The sequence below is a fragment of the Pipistrellus hanaki genome, assembly GCF_964339955.1.
Source record: "Pipistrellus hanaki genome assembly, chromosome: 6".
NCBI lineage: Eukaryota > Metazoa > Chordata > Mammalia > Chiroptera > Vespertilionidae > Pipistrellus > Pipistrellus hanaki.
In genome coordinates this window covers 58,530,460-58,549,107 of record NC_140508.1, presented here as the reverse complement: position 1 = coordinate 58,549,107, position 18,648 = coordinate 58,530,460, and the positions used below count along the sequence as shown (strand labels likewise).

The 18,648-nt window shown below is 47.8% G+C and overlaps 1 protein-coding gene across 1 annotated transcript in view; it reads left to right on the top strand.

Moving 5' to 3' along the window:
- Positions 1–14,505, top strand: part of L3MBTL4 (L3MBTL histone methyl-lysine binding protein 4) — a 233,359-nt gene extending 218,854 nt beyond the window's left edge. Inside the window, exons 16-18 of the mRNA XM_084887063.1 lie at positions 1,672–1,838; positions 10,182–10,244; positions 13,021–14,505. Coding sequence (XP_084743189.1) covers positions 1,672–1,838; positions 10,182–10,244; positions 13,021–13,188 — 398 coding nt within the window. The 3' untranslated portion in view covers positions 13,189–14,505. The remainder of the gene's footprint in view (positions 1–1,671; positions 1,839–10,181; positions 10,245–13,020) is intronic.
- The last annotated feature ends 4,143 nt before the right edge of the window (positions 14,506–18,648 follow it).

Below are 18,648 nucleotides of genomic sequence, written 5' to 3'. Positions count from 1 at the left end.
GATTCTTTTCCAGAATAAAACCCGGCTTTGCTCAGGCCTTAATCCCTAAGTGCACACCTTTAACTCCTGCTTTTCCAGGAAAGCCCTCGGTGCCTCTGTGTAGCTGGGCCTGCAGGCTTGCACTGTGGCGCCCCTCCCTGGGTTTTCAGAGCTTGTTTTGTACGTGCTCCTTGTCCGACCTGACAGCTTCATTAAAGAACATTCACATTTGTCAACATATTGGCTTTTTGAAGATGTGAAGTTTCCCTTTAGAACCTGCAGCCTTACTTTGTTGGCTGAACTACACTACAAGAAGGGAGATAACCTATTTACATACTAAAAAGGTCAGTGTTGGACAATCAGCATTTAGAGACAAATTTGCTGCTGCTGCTGCTGCTGCTGCTTACAACTGGAACATAAGAGTGTGGAAGGAAGCTGCAATTCTGCTGTCTCTATCTGTGTAGACAGCAAGCACTGGTAAATATGCAAGATGTCAGAGCCTGAGGCCAGTGAGGGTGTGCGGGCTCCTCTATGGCTTAGAACCGCGCCGAGGACTGTCAGGTACCATGCAAAGTGCAGGTCAGCCTCACCTGCTACAAACTGTTAATTAATTTGAGTTGGAATTCTTGCATAATAGCTTTTTCGACTCCTGTAATAAAACACAAATCATCATAATAGATTTTAAATTACGTGGCCATTGCCTACTTAACCTTCCATTTACACTAGGAAAGACGGGCTTAGCAAGGGCTTACAGCGTTTCCTCCTGTGGTCTTTCTCTTCAAAGTCTTAAAATATCAGCAACTTTATTTTGGTAATGTGCAAGGAGAGTATCTTAAAAGCTGTCATAAAGGCATCCGTTTTCTCTAAAATTGCTATAGAGTTTTTGCTCCTTACCTATTTGTACATAAAAGCAAAATAAAAAAGGCATTGATCATGGCTCCACTGACATGTTGGAAATAAAGTAAGAGTAAAGTCACCCTTGAAGGTGGAAAATGAGTTCAGAAAGGCTGGGGAGATGTATGAGGCAAAGGGAAGTCTCTTCTGCGGCAGCAGCCAGTCTTGGGCAGGCGGCCGCCCCTGCTCCTCATGCCATGGACCCATTCACAGCTTTGCTCCTAAAAGAGAATGCCCATGCGCGGCAGTCACAGCCAGCTGTGGCTGCTCTCTGCAAGTCCCCGTGAAGTCGTTGAGGCTGGGAGCCATGGTAGCAGCTGCCATCCAGGTTCTCAGGGAGACTCTGAGCTGCATTCCATGTTCAGGGACCCACAGGGGGCCTGTGGGCCCAGATGTGGAGCCGGTTCCTTCCTTTGGAGACAGGTGAAGCGGCTTCCAGGAAGCAGCCTCTCTGTGTGTGTGGGCACATCACGGTGTGCCCATTCGCTGTGTTACAGCAGCGAGGCACTGTGCTTCCTGACCCCTCATTTGGGGAGAGAAGGCCAGTGGTAGTGACATGCCAGCCCTTCATTGGCATCAGCGTGTGTCATGGAGATGACCCGAACTTGCTTAGCCACAGTCTTCAGGGTCCAGTAGAGAGGTGGCGTTGGCTGTGTCCAGCACCCCTGGCAGAGGTGCTGTGTGGCTACAGACCAAGCTCGCCCCTGTGTCTACTTCCTCTAACCTGACCCCAGGCCTCTGTGACTCTGTGACAAGAGGCTGACAAACCCTGTCTGCTTCCCTACCTGCCTCTCTTAGAGTACTCGGCGGAGCATACGCAGCAGGCCCTGCGCCAGTCCTTCACGACCTCCGTGTCCACCCACCCTTTCCGGGACCTCTCCCTGGACAGGGAGCAGCACCGCAAGCTGCTTCCGGGCGTGGCTGACATCCAGGCCAGTGAGGTGGCTCGCTGGACCGTGGACCAGGTGAGTAGTAGAACTGCCCTGGGACTATGGGATGGACATGCCCAGCTGCTAAGAGCTTCACTATTTCAAGATTAAGACCCATATTTGCAGGAGAAGGCAGCCATGATTTTGAGGGAATTTGGGAAGCCCAGTAAATATTGCCCTCCTCTCCCCGTCATCCATATCCTAGCACTACAGGCCTTGGACTCATTCTGCAGAGGGCTAAGCCCCTGGTCCCACTCTGAGGTGCAGTGTGAGGAAGGAAGCCCACCTGTATAAGCATCACAGCAGTGTGTGCTGGCAGCTCCTGTCTACTTCATCGGGCTATTCATCTGAAGTTTTACCTTTTTAAAGACTGAGAATGGCTGAGCCCACCTGTATAAGCATCACAGCAGTGTGTGCTGGCAGCTCCTGTCCCGAGCAGCACGCTGAGAGCCCCCAGCCAGGGTGGCCTGTGCCCTGCTGGGCTGCCCCTGCTGGTGCCCACAGGCCCCGAGAACCCGGGTTCTCACTGCTGAGCAGCTAGCTCCCTGCTGCCCATGTGTCCATCCAAGTCACAAAGTTGAAAGTAAATTAGATCACAACATTGCATAAGATGCTGCAGCAAAAAGAATCACAGGCCTCATTTTAGCATAAACACACCTTACACTGCTGGTTTTTAATAAGGACCCGGGAAGTCCCACTGCTTACTGCAATGCTGTAGTGATGTTTTACATTTAAAAGCAGCCATCTTTTGAGGAAGATGTCCTGGACTGGCATTGCTTTTGATAAAGGTATTGTTTTCATTAGTCAGGCCTTAATTGCTTTTCTTAAATGAATGAAAAACCTCAAATGAAGGACAAGATTAGAGCAGGTCTTAAATTAGTCACAGAATGTCCACTGAGCCCTTTCTGCATCAATCCCACTAATCTTGGTTTAAGCCTTCCTTTCCAGCCTTGGACAAGCAGCGGGTGGAGGGCCACCCACAGGTAAAGGGATGAAGGAGCCCTCCCCCCTCCTTTCCCAGGCACCTCACACCAGCCACCTGGTGGGTTCCTCCCGCCCAGCATCCCTGCCCAGCCTTCCTCCACCTGGAGCTGAGAGCTGGCATCTGCCCCCCCCAACCCACACACCCCCACCTGCCTGCCTCTCTTCCCACTCCTGCCAAAAAGCTCCGATGATCCTGGTAACAGCCAGTGGACTGAATCAGGAGCTGGCTGGGTGTTTGGGGAAATGACTAAACATGATTCTGCTGCTTCAAGAGTATGCAAAGTCTGGCCCTCTACCCCCTGTTTATGAATTTTTACCAGTTTACAAAGCATGCGTCAGCTTCATGACCATGCCAACTGAATTAAAATCTATTGTATCTATAATCAAATCATGTGCGGTTTTGCCCTTGAAACACATTGAGCAAAATGGGGAGGTCAACTGTGAACACAATGGCAAGTTATTCATTCCTGCCTTTCGGGCTATTATCTGAAGTTTTACCTTTTTAAAGACTGAGAATGGCTGAGCTCCTGGTCCCTCATGCCGTCACTGTCCTGCTCAGGAAGAGGTGGGAGGGCAGCCACCCAGATCCAGCCCCAGCCCCACCTGTGTGTGCAGAGCCACTGCATCCGGAGGATAGTGAATGTGGCAGAGAAGGGAGAATTCTAGGTGTGTCTCCGCCCAACTTAAACCAGTCCCTGGCTCCCCAACCACATCCTCAGCATGGGCTGTCCTTGCCTGCATTTTCAGTCTGACCTTCCACGCTGACCCACATGCTCCTCCCAGTCTGGGCTACTGAATCTTGCTCCTCCCCAGCCCCTGCATGGTTGTTCTCATACTGGATTCCGCTACCCCTCTGCCTGCTGCCACTGCAGCCAACAGCTCAGTGCTCACTTCCTGCAGAAGCCTCTGGACTGGGTCAGACTTCCTCTCTGTGCTCCCATTTCATCTGAGCCTCTGTTTGCCCCTACAATGTGCTTGACCCACGAGCAAGTGAGGAGACACCTGACTTCTCTCACTCCACATATGTCTTGAGAACCTCTTGCTACACCTAGCACTTAGTAAATAATACTGTAAAAGTTTGTTGAATGAATCTTGCATGACAAAGGCAACCTGAGCTAGATTTTGAATCCCAAAGTGAGATATAGCTAAGTGGATAAAGAAGAGAAACCATTCCAGTTCCCATTCCAAGAAGAAGGGAACAGCTCTAGCTGCTTTGACTAAAAGTGGTCCTGCTGCTTCAAGAGTATGCAAAGTCTGGCTCTGTATCAGTGGATATAGTGTCGGCCCGGGCACTGAAGAGTTCTAGGTTCGATTCTGGTCAAGGGCATGTACGTCAGTTGTAGGCTCCTCCCCGACCTAGGCCCTGGTCTGGGTGCATGCAGGAGGCAACCAATCAATGTGTTTTGGAGGGAGGATAAGATGATGAATTCAGTATGGGACACGTTGAGTTAGTGAGCTTCCCAGTGGGTATGGAACAAGGATTCCAATGGGCAGAAGTAGGAGATGGCAGCAAGTGCTCACCAAGGAGGCGATCACACAGAGCTGCAGGATGGGGTCCACAGGACCAGGTTAGAAAGTGCAGGGGGCACTTTGAAGGGAAGAGGGCAGTTGTGAAAGAAAAGTGTTGCAGAGAGGGTTCAAAAGCTGGGAATGTTGGATTGGGCTCAGGGGATTTGGAAAAATTGTGTACATGTGTATTTTTTTCCCTTAAGATGAGTGCCCAAATTAATAAAAGTTTTATTAGCTTTTCAAAGGGCACCATCATCCAAAAAGAATAGGAATCACTGTTTTTGGAACATTAAACAGTGAGTATGGAATTTGCAGGGGCCTCATCTAGCAAGTTTCAAGTCTGGCCCTGAACAAAGTGAGAGATGAGAGGGTGATTAAGGGGAAGTAGATGGTCCAAGGGCAAGTCTCCCTAGATTAAAGGTCTCAAAAGGAAGAGACTCGTGGAGGGTGCCACAGGGATAATGAGGGATGAGATCCCCACTCCTGTGTCCTTAGTGGTACACATGGAGCCCAGCCCGTCTCTCTGGAAGAGCCCTTAGAGTCTTTCTAGATTAAAAACAAAGCAGCCATAAGAGAGCCTATCTTTACAACGTGCTCTGGGGCTTCCTCGCCATGGCTTCCCTAGGGGATGCTTCCCGGAGAAAACTGCTGGGGAAGTTTTCTACTTTATAGAGCGCAGTCTTGATATCTTCCTAACCAGATTCTCTTTAGGACCACGTCCTAAATTTATTTCACCATCCTCACACTCCATAGCGCATTTTCTGGCACCAAACTAGGTCCTCAAGAAGAATCTTGGGTGGGCTGAAAGTGTGGGCTTTGTGATGGTTCCGTGTGCCTCATTGACAATAAAGCAGCCCTCACAAGGGAGTTCACTTAGGGGCCATTCCAGAGAGCACCAACAACCGAGTTTACAACTGTTACATACACCACATTAAAATGGCATGCAGGGGCCTGGCCAGGTGGCTCGATTGGGGGGAGTGTCCTCCCGTAAATCAGAAGGTTGCAGGTTTGATTCTCAGACAGGGCACCTGCAAAGATTGTGGGTTCAATTTCTGGTCAGGGCACATGCAGGAAGCAAGGGGTATCTTATTCTCTCCCAGTCTCACTCTCACTCTCCCAGTTTCTCACTCTCCCTTCCTTTCTCTCTAAAATCAATAAAAACATATCCTTGCCGAAACCAGTTTGGCTCAATGGATAGATTGTCGGCTTGGGGACTGAAGGGTCCCAGGTTCGATTCTGGTCAAGGGCATATACCTTGGTTGTGGGCACATCCCCAGTGGGAGGGGTGCAAGAGGCAGCTGATTGATGATTTGCTCTCATCGATGTTTCTAACTATCTCTGTCCCTGTAAAAAATCAATAAAATATATATTTTAAAAAATAAATAAATAAAATAAATAAATAAAAACATATCCTTGGGTGAGGATTTAAAAATAAAAGGCATGCAGGGTAGTGAGGACTTGGAAAAGGCAGTTCAGGGCCAGGGGCCTTTGGGAGGAGGGGTGTTTGGGGGCTCTGTTCCCTTTGGAGAGGAACCACAGGGCATGTTGAAAATGGACTTGTGCCTCTGTGTTAAGAGCCATTCAGTGAGCCTTAAGGGAGCGCTGCCCGCGCTAGAAGGTGAAGCAGCACAAGAGCATCCCCTTTGTCCTCTTTCCTGGCCGGGGAGGGAGACCTCTGCTCTGCTCTGTGTCCCTGAGGAGAGAAGCCAGCCCAGGCAGGGCCTCCTCACATTTTCCAGAGCACGGGAGCTGGCTCTTCACTCCTTTGTCTTGTCGCTGTGGCTGTTTCTGGTGGAGCAGTGTTTGTCAAAGCACAGGTGGGCTTTGAAGTCAACGTAGTGGTTCTAAATGAAAGACAGGGCTGGATGAAAGTGCATAATTGTAGGAAAGGCTGTTGTTCTGTGAAACCTTTATTAGAAACTGGTGGGTGTGTGTGTACACTCTGAGGTCAAGATCAGTGTGAAGTATATTTATTAATCTGGGTCATTGAAATATTCTATAGAAGAATATAGTGTTTAAGAGTAGGGAGTAAATCATCTTTATAGCAAAATGTCTTGCTCTAATGTAGATGTCTGGCAAATGTGTGTGTGAGTGAGTGAGTGAGTGATGGGAAGTAAACATTACACAATACCCTCCAGCCAGGGGTCTGTGGGCACACAGGGGCTGGATGCAACTTGTTATATGTACATCAGAGCCACAAGTATGACTCAGGTATGTTTGGGTCACATATGGATAGTTGTATTTCTTATTTTCAAAAATGCTTTACAAAACAGCACACATAAATCACGCCAGCCTCTCAAGTAAGTGCTCCCTTAATGCCCAATTAATTTTACAAGATGGCAGTCGCCTTAAAAGCAATCTTTACATAGGAGGGAGTGTTCTGAAAAATTCAGGGTATTGCTAACTAAGCATAGCAGCCTCATACTACCAGCACTAAAAAACGGGTGGGGGGAGGGAATAACCAACTCCACTGTTAAAAAATGAGACCCAGACTGGAAACATGGTCCCCAGTGGACTTGGAGCCAGTACAGTCAAGTACACAGTTACAGACTCAGCAAAACAGCAAACACCTCCATTAGGAAAGATTTAGGGGAGCCGAATCCCCAATAATGAAGAGAACAAGACCTGCTGAGCTCCAGGAGGACGCCAGGGAAAGTAGGTCGCGGGAAGATGGCTGGGCACAGTGATGGGCTCATCTAGGAGCCTGCAGACTCATCCTTCTTAGTCTTCTCCAAACTGCTGTGTCATCCTGAGCGGGAACTCACTCAGCATCCTTCCAAAACAGCTGGACCTTTAGCCGTGGGGTGCATGCTCTCAGGTACTCAGGGAGCCACCGTGTCAGCCTCCACATAGGTGTGCTTCCTGAGCCCACGGCCGGGGTCACCCACATCAGCACCAACAGAGTGGCCCTTTCCTGGGAAAGTGGGCAGGTCCACCCAGCCACTGTGGCCAGTGCAAATGGAGGGCCATTCCCTCTTCCTCGGAGGTCACTTCCATCCATCTGAGCCGTTGCCCACATCTACCAAAAACTTGACGAAGAGAAGAAAAGTTGTTGAGAGAATGAGGGGAAACACTCTGATGCTACCCCAGGGTATATTGAAGTTCACCAGTTTACATTTAGAAATTTTAGCAAAATGGGCTTTCTATTAAAGGTTAAGTATAATTTCTTAGGGCACTAAATACTAACAATACTGAATAATGATCCTGAATAATGATCCCGGCCTTTGGATATTTAAAAATTGTGGCTAGAAAAGTCTGCCTCAAAAGATTTCATAGAACTTGTTCTTCACTTTGGAAAAAGAAAAACAGATTGAATAGAATCAATCTCTCTAGAAAAAGACAGAATTTCAGGCATGTGGTAAAGCAAATAGGTGTCACTGCCCTGCTGCCTGAGGAAGACAGACCAAATGGAGCAGGAGGCAGGACAGAGAGGGGCACTGATACCAGCTCAGGGCCACCTTGCCAGCAGCTCTGATGTGTTTGCTCTTTGGTTTAACACATTATTTATGCCCACTTACAATCCAATCTGCCTTGCCATAGACAGTGATTTCTTGGCTAATACTGAGAAGAAGGAATGTGATCCTGTTTTTCATTTGTTTGCTCCAAAAAGGGCATATTAACCTATCCAAGCCATCAATAACATGCAGCCACAAGCTGGGAGCAGAAGTTCCTAAAGAGGCCACATCTCCAAACTTCACTCTGCCTGTAGCCAATGTGTGGTCAGTGTGGAACCCTGCCTCCTCTCTGCCTGTCCGTCTCTTCCCTCTGCTCTCAGCTATAGCCAAACGACTCTGCTTCAGTGACATGCAGGCCATGTGCCTGCTGTGGCCCTGGTCCTGGGATGCTCAGTGCCAAGGTCCCTTCCCTCCCCCAGAGTCACCCCTGTGGAAATACCGTGCACCCAGCATGCCAGCTCAGCTACCACCTCTCTGTGCTATGTTTGCTGAGTTTCCACCCAAGACACCATCTCTCCCTTCTAGAAGCCCATAGCTCACACCTCTCATGGATTTTAGCACCTTGGCCCATGCACATGTGACTAGGAAGTTGTCCTTGACTAGCCATTTTCTGGCTACCTGCTGCCACTAGTCGAATCTTAAACTCATTGGAAGTTCAGGCTCCACATGGGCTCCACTCAGCCTTACCAGCACCCACAGAAACCTCACAGGAAGCTGGGGCTGGGGCAGACTGGGCCAGAAGAGCAGCCTAGGGGGTGAAAGGACCGTCTCTCAGTGTCCTGAGCCCCAGAAACTGTAAGCCCTGCCGTCACCTGCCCCTGTGACCATCGGTATGCCAGGGCTCCCCTCAGATCCCTGAAGATATCAAACACATGCTCCATGCTTCCAGTCCACCCAGCAAACACAAACTGTACTAACTTGGCAGCAACCTGGGCTCGGTGCCTGGACTGCCAGAGCCTCGGCGCTTGGGTGCAGTAGTGGAGGCAGCCAGGTTGAGGCCACTGATATCTTCCTAGTGCCCTAAGGCTTAAGATGCCATTGTGTGGCAGCATAATGACTGGTTGTGATGATTTTTTTTTTAAATTATCATTCAACACTTTGGGATGCTTGTAAATAACTCATAAAATATACGTGTGGCATCAGAGGTGAGGAAAGTAGACATCAACATGCTGATTGCTCCTAAAAAATGTTCTGGAACATTCCTATTACACAGACAAAATGGAATGTGAGTGGATGGGACAGCTCTATATGCAGACACAGGCATCAGGTGTCAGGTTCGCCTTGTGGCGTTGGCCCAGCCACTCTGAAAGCTGGAGGTAATCCATCCTGGTGCTGCTGTTCTCGTCACAGTGTGGGAGGGGCCAAGATCCACGAACACCTTACTGGGTGCCAACTGCAAGCAGGTGCTCCCAGAGTCAGACTGTAGAGCACGCGGCACAGCCCTGCACGCCCAGCCTTTCTCCTGAGCCTTCCTCACGAGACACAGGAGAGACATGTGTGCATGCACACTGCTCATCCACACCAGGGGCAGCCAGCCAGAAAGAAAGATAAAGCCAAGACCAGCGAGACAGCTCCTCCTAGGAGCATCTCCTCCCTGGATTCACTTGCCCTTGCTTTCCTGCTCGCCTTCGCCCCCCTGCTCCAGCAGGTGCCAGGAGTGGCCACACCCAGTTGTCATTCTGGTTGTCAGGGGTCTATACTTTATTACGTTTGCTCAATCACCCCCCAAAAGTATCGCTTGGGAACACTCAGTGGCTTCCTGAGCTTACAGCCAGGTCTTATTAAAAGGAATTCAGGCCATATGGATGGAGAGGGAGGAAAAGGTAAGGCTGGGAAATTGAACCAAATAAACTGATTTTCCAGAACTCTGGGTTAAGGATCAGAAAACAGGAGCTCCAAAACCATCTTTGGCACTTACCAGCCATGCATGACCCTGAGTAAGTTACTGGGCCCCTCCGGCTTCTGTTTCAGGTATTACATGGGAATTCACTTCGCATAGATCCCAAGTCCCTGTTGTTGGCTCGCACCTGGGGAGGAAGTGGGCCCTCGGGTGGATGAGACGGCCTGGGCCTCCGGTCTGCCAAGAGACAGCTGGATGCATCCCCCTCTCTGACGGCCGCTGTGATAAGTGTCATGCCCAGGCCCCTCACCCCTGCCCTCTCTTACCCCACAGGGTGGGTGGGAGGGGCAGATGGGAGAAGGTTCTAGAATGCCAAATTCCCTCACAGATGGAGACTGTCACTGCCATCACATATGTCTGCCTGGAAATCTGAGGATATATGAGGAGCTAAGCTAATGTGGCTTGATAGTTATTATTTAAATTTCAAGTGTTTTAGGGATTTGAAGTATATTTTCATCCAATGTTGAATTTCTATCACCCAAGAAATGACCTCAGGTTATGTTTCAAGTCTGGCTTTCTTCCTGGCTGCAGGTGACTGAGTTCGTACAGTCTCTCCTGGGCTGTGAAGAGCATGCAAAGTGCTTCAAGGAAGAGGTAAGAAATGTCCAATTATATATCTGTTTTATGCTTCTAGACCCAGAGGGCCTTGTTTCCATTTCCTTCTGTGGAAATGAGAGCAGTTTGGGAGGCTGGCGATGGGGGTCCCGGCGGGAAAGAGCCGCAGCTGTGCAGGCAGCCTGTCTGGCTTGGGGTGTCTGCTGTGGTGCTGGGCTCACAGCCTGCGGAGCCGGTGGGCTACTTGAGCACGGGGTTGATACTCGAGTCCAGAAGCCTCTGCACTGCGGCTCTAGGCTACCCCAGGGCAGGGAGGGATCCCACATGTGCCTGCCCCCGGAGTGAGGGGCTGGTCTGCTCTTGAGTGAGTGACCATCCTGTGTGTTTTGTGCTTGGCCTGTTTCAGAAGGAATTCAGAGAAGCCACGAAATCTTTCTGTAGGGAGTCTCTTCCTCCTTCTCAGTCCGAATATACCAACTGCTTACCATTTGTCCTGGAATTGCTATCCATAGCTCCAGGGCCCCTGGAGAGACCAGGCCAGCTGCAGAGCAGTAGTGTAGGTAGCAATGCTAGCTATTGTGCATCGGGGGCTTGTCTGTGTCTGGCCCTGTGCCCTCCCTGAGCAGCAGCTGTCCTCCTGGGGTCCTCACAGCTCTACAGGGCAGCTCACCAGTGCAGAACCCAAGGCGCAGGGAGGAAAGCAGTCAGGGTGCAGCCCATATCCACCAGGTTCCAGAGCCTCCAGCATTGCTATAGAATTCTCCAAGAGCACTATTCCTGGGGACTCTGAGGTGCAACACACACACTCTCTCTTGAGACATCAGAGCCCGCATGGCTCAGGGGAAGCACTCCTTGAGTTTGGGGTCCTGGACGCCTCAGAGCCCAGTGAGCCCTGTATTTTTAGGAAACTCAGCATCAGGGCCACTAGAGTCTCAGTCCGGGCAGCTGCCAATGGACACCTGGTTCTGCCTCAGCCCAGCACAGCATAGGCATAGGTGGCCCAGCCTCACACTTAACGGGCCACTCTCTGCATTGAACAACACCCAAGGCCCACCATGCCCACAAGTCTGCAGGTCAGGTCATTTGGGCTTGGGGCTTTGACCAGCAGTGTCATCGTGAGCACATCACTCACCCCCTCTGCAAACACAGAGTCCTGAAGCGGCCCTTTAAGGATGAGGACCAGGATGTTTACAGGACCCAGCCCGCTCTTGCCCCACAGTTGGGGCTTAATAAGGGGTGGTGGTTAGACCAGCAGGTCTTCTCTGGAGGCCAAGGAGCCCTGCCGGGAAGCCCAACATCTTCATATTCTCTCTCTCTCTCTCTCTTATTCTCTCTCTCTCTCTCTCTCTCTCTCTCTCTCTCTCTCTCTCTCAACTGTGTGACCTCAGGCAAGTCATTAGGCTCATTAGCTAGCTTTTCTTACCCACCTTATGGGGTTGTTAGAAGATCAAGCACATAGAAGAGATTTGGATATAGCTGTTATTATCACCATCACCATCATTACCTGATACTCAGAACAAGTGACTATTTGGCCAGGAGCTGTTGCTTGGAAATGCTGGAGCCCAGCCCAGGACAGGGCATGGAGAGCGCTTCTCTCTACTTCCTACCCTGTGGGGCAGGTGCTCCGTTCTTCAGGTGGACAGTTCTCCATACACAGGAAGCTTTTCAAAGCTCTTAGAACTTTAACCCTCACCAGAGGTCCCTGGGCAATCCCATCTTCCTCTGTGAGACATTAATACCTAGGGTTCGTATCATTAATTACAAAAGGTGGAGCCACTCAGCTGGCTTCATGGGAAGGTGTTACCATAGAAAACCATTTCAGGCTGTCCTTTTGTGTCTGGGGCCAGGACTCACTCTGAGCAGCCCGTGTAACTGGGTTAGCTGGGTGTGGGCAAACCACTGCCTCTGAGGCCATACTGGGGCCTCTGATAGCTGAGGGGAGACAGCCTGCACAGAGGACACTTGCCATCATGTGAATCTCAGAAAAGCTTTGACATCTCAGACCACAGCATGCTTTAAAGCTACTGAATAAAACATTTATTTTATATGTATTTCTGTTTATTATAGCATTTACCATTGAAAAAAATAAAATACAGAATAGTTAAAATGAGAAAATATAAACCAACCACTATTTCACCAGCCAAAGGTAACTTCCTTAACATTTGGTACCAAGATTTTAAGTAGTTTAACTCTGGACATGTATACATGGCGGTCATGCACACTTAATGTTACAAGTGAAACAGATCTTTCTGTATCATCATATCGTGTTTTATGTTAATAGTTCATGAAAAATTTCCCAAGTCATTGTTTCTTTGAGACATGAATTTTGGTAACTGCCTAGTACTGCATCCTATGTGAGACCGGGATTTATTTACTTCTACTATTTCTGAGATGCTGGGCTGTTTTCAATAATTCATTATTACAAATAACAGTAGGGTGCAGGCACTGCCCATTGTTCTCTCAGGGAATATTCCTGGAGTTTTACGTGGTGGATGAAAGTGGGTTATTTTTAAGGCTCTTGATACAAATTCAGGCCAAGCTATGTTATATGTAACAATAGAAATTTAGCTTGGGAGCAGTTAGTGTATACTGAATTCATATTTAGCAGAGTGAACACCTTTTTCATTGGACTTCGCTTCAGAGTCCTGGGAGAAATGAGCTGAGCGATGGCGGGGACTAGGCTTGTGAGGGCTGCCATCCCTCTCCCCGCTCTGAGCTCAGCAGGGAGGCCTCGGGGTCAGCTAGAGCAGCTCAGCCCCGGAGACACCAGGGTGACAGGCTTTCCTTTCACTCCTGTCTATGTATCCACATGCAGCAGATTGATGGCAAAGCCTTCCTGCTCCTGTCGCAGACAGACATCGTCACGGTGCTGAAGATCAAACTGGGCCCGGCGCTGAAGATCTATCATTCTGTCCTCCTGTTCAGGAATTCCCAGGACCTCACTGAGGGAGAGGCTGTCTCCGGCCCAGGAGTCAGGGGCTAAACGCACCACCTGGGCCGCTGCACTGTGGCCCAGATCTTTCAGCGATAAAGGTGGCCCACGCTGATTGATTTTAATGTCCCCAGGGTCATATCCATATTTAATCTGGGCCTTTTAACTGGCTGTGGCTTATACGTGTAGAGGGTTTTGATGACTGGCCAGTGTGGTGACACAGAGGCCCAGGTCTGTGAATGTTTTTACCTTCAGCAGGTCCTTTCAGCTCTGATGTCTTGCCCCAAACAGACCAAAGAAACCCACACATACACCTTTATTCATCTCCCTTGCCATTAAAGAAGCCATTCCCTGTTTTCACCAGAACGTCTGAGCTTGGCTCGGGCTTGCCATCTGGGTGCAGTGAATCTGAGAGACAGAGGCTGGTGCTTTAAACAGATTTCATGAGATTTTGTGTACTTTACTCAGGAATGTGTGTCTTAAAAAATAATAATAATAAGCACATGTTTTCATGATTTGTTAATTCTTTTTTTGTTCCATTAACCATTTCTTGGTTGGGCTCCAAGGAGTAGCATGAAAACAGCACCCACACTGAGCAGAAGCTGGGGAGGCCCTCCTGCAGATCCCCCACCAGCAGTCCCTACAGCTGTGTGTGAGGCCGCAGGGAGGCTTGTCCTGACACCGGCATTAGCTAGTGGGCCAGATGCCCACCTGCACCTAAGGCCTCCCGGCTGCCCCTCTGAGGGGCCTCAGGAGAACCAGTTTGCCCTGCAGTCTGGCTGATGTGCGATGAGGAGTGTGGTACATGTGGGCCTTGGGTGCACCTTTATAAGGTCAGGCCACTAGGAGGGAGGGGGGACCTCTGATGAGGGCTCTTGCTATCTATTATTTGTTTGAACACTTCTGATTTATCAGACTTTATTTGTTTTGTGTTAGTGTACCTGAGACTTAAGTTACCCACGGGGACCCAGTCCCACTGTTTTAAACACAGCAACTCTTCGCTGACGCTGACACACACCTATAGTCAGAGCTGCAGAGGCCCCCCTGGGAGTGGAGTGCCACTGGCTTTCTTAGTGGCAGAGGAGAGAAGTGGTCAGACCATACTCATTTGCTTTATTTAGAGTCTTATGGTTTAAGAAGAGTTTCTCCAATTGTAGGTCGCTGAAAAAATGTTTTCTAAGAGGTGTTGCAAATATTACATTTCTTTAGATCCTCACTCAAATGGAATTTTAATAAATTATTGGTAGATGTAAGTTTTTGTTTCTGTGGACCTTTGTTTTGTTTTATTCTGTACACTGCCATGTCCAATTAAAATTCTTGCTTCTCTATGTTCAAATTTTAATATATTTTAAATGATAATAAATGGATAAAATGAAACCTTCACCTCTCTGCCTGAATCTGTTGATATAACCTTTTCCAGGCCATACCTGGAGGCTGCTGTCTTACAGCCTTGGATGGATAAAGGTCTTGCCGCATGCTTTAGCCAGCCAAGGGGTTGCCATTTTTGAGTAATTGGGATATGTTTCCTTAGGGACATATTTTTAGCTGTTAATAACTTGAAAGTTTAATTTTAAAAACTCAAAATTTCTCATTGTAGAGGCTCATGGAAAACATGAGGTTTGGTTTTGTATATTTAATACCTGTCATTTCAACAGAAGGACCCAATACAGAACAGATAATATGGAGCCAAATTAAGGCTGAACTATTGGGTTCCTAGAAGATAATGTGATTAGAGAGAAAGTATGATCCAGTGTCTACCTGCTCTCTGGACTGCCTCATTTTGTCACCCAATACCTCAACCTGGACATACTCAAAAGGCAACTCAGATGGCCCCACCCGAGTATTCCTCATGTTAGTGGACAATACCATCATCACAATAGCTGCTCAAGCCAGGAAAATGAAACCGTGTCAATTTCTGGCCCACAGGACATCGCTGAACATAGAGACAAGAGCTCCTTCTGTGGCCCCAGCACCTGAAGGCATTCACAGCTGGCCACGTCCTGCCTCTACCTTTCTCTTGGTATATGCTGATCCCTCTGAGTGGTCTCTCCCATTCCCTCTCCCCTTCTTCACAGACTTTCTTACATCTTGACTGTAGGTTCCCACTGACGGCCCCACAGCAGCTGAGCCTCCCCATCACATTGCTCCTCACTCCTCATTGTTATTACTTGCTTCTCTCTCCCCACTAGTCCACAGGTCTGTGAGGACAAAGACCATGACCTTCTTGTCATCTCTTAAGCATTTAGCATTTAATCAGCACATGGTAAGTCATTTGTTGCATCAGTGGATAAAACAAACCAATCAAACTAATCCAAATCTCAGTTCTGCAACTTCCTAAACAAGTATAACTTATCTGTAAAAGAAAATAATTCCTACCCCAAGGGGTTTTTTAAATTGTATTTTGCCATGTACAATTAATGCACGTCAATGTAACCGAAAACACATGTGTACGGTGCCTGACACCTAATGTAGCTGTTAAATAAGTGTCAGGAAGAAACAGCAACAACAGTCCTTTTCTTGAACATTCTTTCAGAAAATTCCCACATGCAAACCCAGTGAGTTTTCATCAAACCTAACCCCAGGAGCCCACTCTTCTTAGTGTGGCTATGTGTGAGGGGCCCAGGAGCACTTGGGGCCTTGGTTGCCCTGATTCAGCTCTCCCATACCCAAAGTCCATGCTAACCAGGTCCTTTTCCTCTCCCCGGGCTCGCTAGAAAGGCTGAGCCATCATGATTTAAAATCTTTCGCTCTGCCAGGAGGACCCCTACCACCCTCAGGCAGCATCCTGAAATGCCCAGATGATGTGAAGGCCTTGGCAGCTTCTAGGTACCAGCCTCAGCCTTTTCTTCTTCTCCTCTTTTCCTCTATGAACATGAGGGACAAAGCAAAACAAACTTCTAGGTTATTAGAAACAGTTTCCCCAAAATATCATTTGTACAACACATGTTAAGTACACATCATGATACTGGAAAGTCATCTATTAGCAAGAATTCTAAAGGAGCTGAAAACTTCTGAGGCCACAGTATTTAAATGCCTGTAATTTCAGATAATTTTTGCAGAAATAAACTTCTCTCATTTCCAACAACAAGTGCATTCCAAGAAAAATCTAACCTCCACAGCTCTAAACATCTGTTTTCTCCCTCTGTGATTAGGTGCTGACCTTATATAACCCACATCCTGAACACATTCCAGGAATGACAGTGCAGGAGCCATCTCCTTGTTAACGTGGGCCATGGGTTGTGACATCTTTCCCTGGCTGAGTGCCAACTCCCAAACACCCCTGGGATCTCGTGGTCAAGTCACCTTTGTCTGTGGAATCCCCATCTGCTGAGTGAGGGTGGGAAGCTGGAAGTGCAGGGGAAAGTACTTTTTGCAGTGGGGCCCAGGCTTGAATCCCAAGGCCTGTGCCTACTCAGTGCCTAATCTAGAAGATATTTCTTCACTACCCAGCAAACAGACAACTTGCCACATTTACTCATTTTTTTTTTGAAGTATTGAGTTTTGATTGTATTATGTTTTGCTTCATATCATTTTAAAGAACGTTCAGTTTGTCTCTATAACTCCCAGGACTGAAAAATATACTCTTGCATGTGAAGTGTTCCTATGAATATATTCTTAATATTCTCTCTTATAAATAAACTAGAGGCCTGGTGCATGAAATTTGTGCATCGGTAGGGTCCCTAGGCCTGGCTGGCGGTCAGGGCCAATCTGTGGGGTGACCGGCTGGGTGATTGGTAGGGTCCCCACTGGCAACCACCTTGGCTGGCCTGGGACCTGCGGGCTGGAGGAAGCTCCTGAATGTCCGGTACCCAAATTCCCAGGCTGGGATGCCCAGGAAGTCCAGAGAACCAAACAGTAGCCATGAAGACTCAGCTGCTCTTAAATGATGAGAGCAGAGGACCTGGGCACGGTGACCATGGCCTGGTCCTTCCCATATAGACCGCAGAGTATGAGGGACAAAGCTTTGCTATCCAAATCACTGTTTGCTGTTTGGTGATAGGAATTACATAGAGATGAAGAAAAGTGAGACAAAAGGATTTGTGGGGTTAAAAGAAAAAAAAGAACCACCATTAAATAAATAATGGAAAGCAAAAGGTGCAGAAATGAGACTAAGTTTAAAATATTAAGAATTGCTCCTCCAAATAGTTCTATTTCTTGGGATCAGATCAGTGTGCAGTTTTACCTGCAAGGCAACACCCATCAATTCCCCCATTTACTTCAATTTGAAATTAGATTGTTTTCCCTTTGCTTGAGGAACATAGATATCAAGGCAAATTGATGCAGGAAGAGCATGAAGTGCTGAGAAATCCCTGGTTATATCCAGGTGTTCCCACAGTGCATTTTCTCCATCCTTGGACTGCAACTGATGGCAATTGTATTAAATACCACAGGGACTGTTTGGAAACACAGGAGCCTGTATTTTACTGTGTAATGCTGGGTCTCAAAGGTCTCTTAGTAGGAAAAGTCTCATTTTTTAAAAAAATAAAGAAATAAAAAGTGTTCACAGGATCGGTTCTCCAAGATGCCTGAGATTCTTTGTCAACTAGTTAAGGGGAGCTTCCGCGGAGGCGGCTGCTTCTCTATAAACTGTCCCATGATTGGAGGTGAGGGAATGCTCTGACACTTGGCTTTGCAAGGCAATGAGGACTTGGCTTTGTTTAGTTTTGTTCTGACCAAAGAGAACCAATTCGAATTTCATTTGGCCTGGCCTCTCCAACAAAAAAGAAAGTTAAGCCAGTCAAAAATCAGTTTATTAAAAGAAAACACAGACAGGTTACTTGATGTTGGTGATGGATTCTTTTTCTTTCACTTTCAACCGATTTTTAAAGTTATCCTCCAGAACAAATAGCTGACATTTTTTACTCTTTTCATTTAATTTTCTTTTTAGGAATAGATTCCCCCCCCCCCCCCCCCTGTGCCTTTTAGGCTGGGAAAGTTAATTCTATGAGTAGAAGGAAATATATCACAGATACGCATCCATATTGGTTTGGGAATTTTCTTCAAATGAATCAGCAAATTCACCAGAGCAAATATCCTTATTGTTGTCCATTTGAAAATTAGAAATCTATTCATTCAACAAATATTTATTGAGAGCCCAGTATGTGCCAGGTATTTAGAATGCGCCTGTGGATAAAGAAATAAAAATATCTTTTTGTAGAGCTTAAACTCAAGTGGTGGAGACAGAGAATAAACCATAAGCATAAAAATACGAAGATGAATAGGAGGAGATAAGGGGACAAAAGTCTCGGGTCTCAGGTAATGGAAACGTGACCTTGCTGGTTTACTAATCGCGTAGATTTGGTCAGGTGGTACCAATGGAGGGAATCTCCTGGCATGTAGGTGTGATTCACATGACACATTCCTGCACAGGTGTTGCTGGGATTCTTTCTAGATCTTGCTCTGCCATCGTAAGCTGCAGAGATGGTCTACAGGGACCTAGAGCAATCCTTAACACAGAGGTGCCTCTCAGTACATGTTGCAAACTGGCTGGCTCAAAAGTGGGAATATTAT